The sequence below is a fragment of the Aspergillus sydowii genome (assembly GCF_001890705.1).
Source record: "Aspergillus sydowii CBS 593.65 unplaced genomic scaffold ASPSYscaffold_22, whole genome shotgun sequence".
NCBI lineage: Eukaryota > Fungi > Ascomycota > Eurotiomycetes > Eurotiales > Aspergillaceae > Aspergillus > Aspergillus sydowii.
Genome location: NW_024467880.1, coordinates 186,827 through 188,454, shown reverse-complemented (window position 1 = coordinate 188,454; position 1,628 = coordinate 186,827). Strand labels below are relative to the sequence as shown.

Below are 1,628 nucleotides of genomic sequence, written 5' to 3'. Positions count from 1 at the left end.
TTCCGTTAATCGACGTAGTATTGTGCGACCCAGACCTATCGAGGACATAATCAGCAACCTTTCCGGGAGGGGACTGCATCACAAAAATATTCAACCTACGGATCAAAAAACTACGGCCGCCAAGGCCGTTGCCTGTCTCGTTCTAGTAGTGACCAGTGCCGCCCTGAAGTCGCGCGACCTGGGTGGGCGAGGTGAGCTTGTGGGGTGAGTGGGTGAGCAGTGGGGGGAGGGTCGCGCGACGCTCACCTTGGTCGCGCGTGAGTGGGTGATCGGGGTGATCGGCCAAGACGCCGTTCATCCTTCGCGCTGCGTACAGAGTTCAGAGCTCCCCACTGTATGCCAAAATGAGGGTGTTAATTGGTAGACTGATTTAATAATTATAATTGGCTGTCCTACCGAGGCTGGCTTTTCGTCGCTGTTTTTAACAGCAGTAATTTTGTGGCTTGACCGCGGGTGTGGCGTTGGTAAAGCCACTACACGTGATTCTAGTTCCTAGCTCCTCAACGATGGGACGATGCATTATATATGCGAGGTTACACACCCTTCTATGCTGTTTAAAGCTCAGATCTTTACCCTCAACCTCAATTGCCTGATTTTGTTTCAACTGTTAGGGGTGCGGATTGTTGCAGAGGCGCAGGTGGAGTCATACCCCTTGTTTGTAGATCTGTCCAGTCACAATACAGCCTTGCACGACATGGAGAGTGCTGATTTGGAATCAAGCTTCACCCGTGGCTGGAAAGCAAGTCTTTTGAATAATTTTATCCTATTGGACTCATCTGGAATATTACACCAACGGAGCCCAGCGCGTGGCCTCTTCGACAAGCTACTCTTAGCAAGCTTGTCCGCTATTCCAACTTCAAGATAATTCCAGCTCGAATAAAGGCGACCCATACTGCTCAAGAAACAGCCTACACTCTCACTATGTTTACACATAATTTGGGACAAACCAAGAAACATCTTTAACAGTGCTTCCGGGCGATGATAGAAGAAGAGCACGGGCAAAACAGAAGGACCGAGTTAAGAGGACTGAAGCCCTCAAGTGATCTCCTAGCCAATGAGAGTGGCAATCCTACGAATCTTGCCAAGGAATTACCCCTTCCTGATCTTGATTCGCTGTTAGGCATAGTTAATCGGGACTGTCAGACTCTATTACTCAAAAAGATTGATTAAGTTAACGTAATTATCCTAAGCGCTGATTCTGTCGCCCCCCCAAAGCCAGTAGGAAAGAACTGGGTAACAGAGTTCACCAAGCGTCGCCCGGAGATCAAAAGCAGATTTGCTAGAAAGATTAATCGCTAAAGAGCACTGTGTGAAGATCCGAAGGTTATTGGTGCTTTTTTCGACGAGTTGCAGAAGGTTAAAGATCAGTACGGTATCGTGGATGAAGATATCTATAACTTTGATGAAACTGGGTTCGCTATGGGACTTATTGCAACAACAAAGGTGGTTTCTAGAGCAGAAATGCCTGGCAAACCATGGCTTATCCAGCCAGGGAATCGGGAATGGGTTACAACTATCGAATGCATCAATTCAAAGGGGTGGTCAATACCCTCCACCATTATCTTCAAGGGAAAAGTTCATATTGAGGGATGGTTTGATGAAGCAGCTATCCCAGGAGATTGGAGAGT

General features: G+C 47.6%; 1 protein-coding gene across 1 annotated transcript; it reads right to left on the bottom strand.

The window, feature by feature from the left end:
- Nucleotides 1–97: 97 nt before the first annotated feature.
- On the bottom strand, nucleotides 98–394 carry ASPSYDRAFT_52230 (uncharacterized protein). Its single transcript, XM_040848451.1, has one exon. It carries the CDS (start codon nucleotides 296–298, stop codon nucleotides 143–145), a length of 156 nt encoding a protein of 51 aa, XP_040696110.1. The 5' UTR covers nucleotides 299–394; the 3' UTR covers nucleotides 98–142.
- Nucleotides 395–1,628: the final 1,234 nt, after the last annotated feature.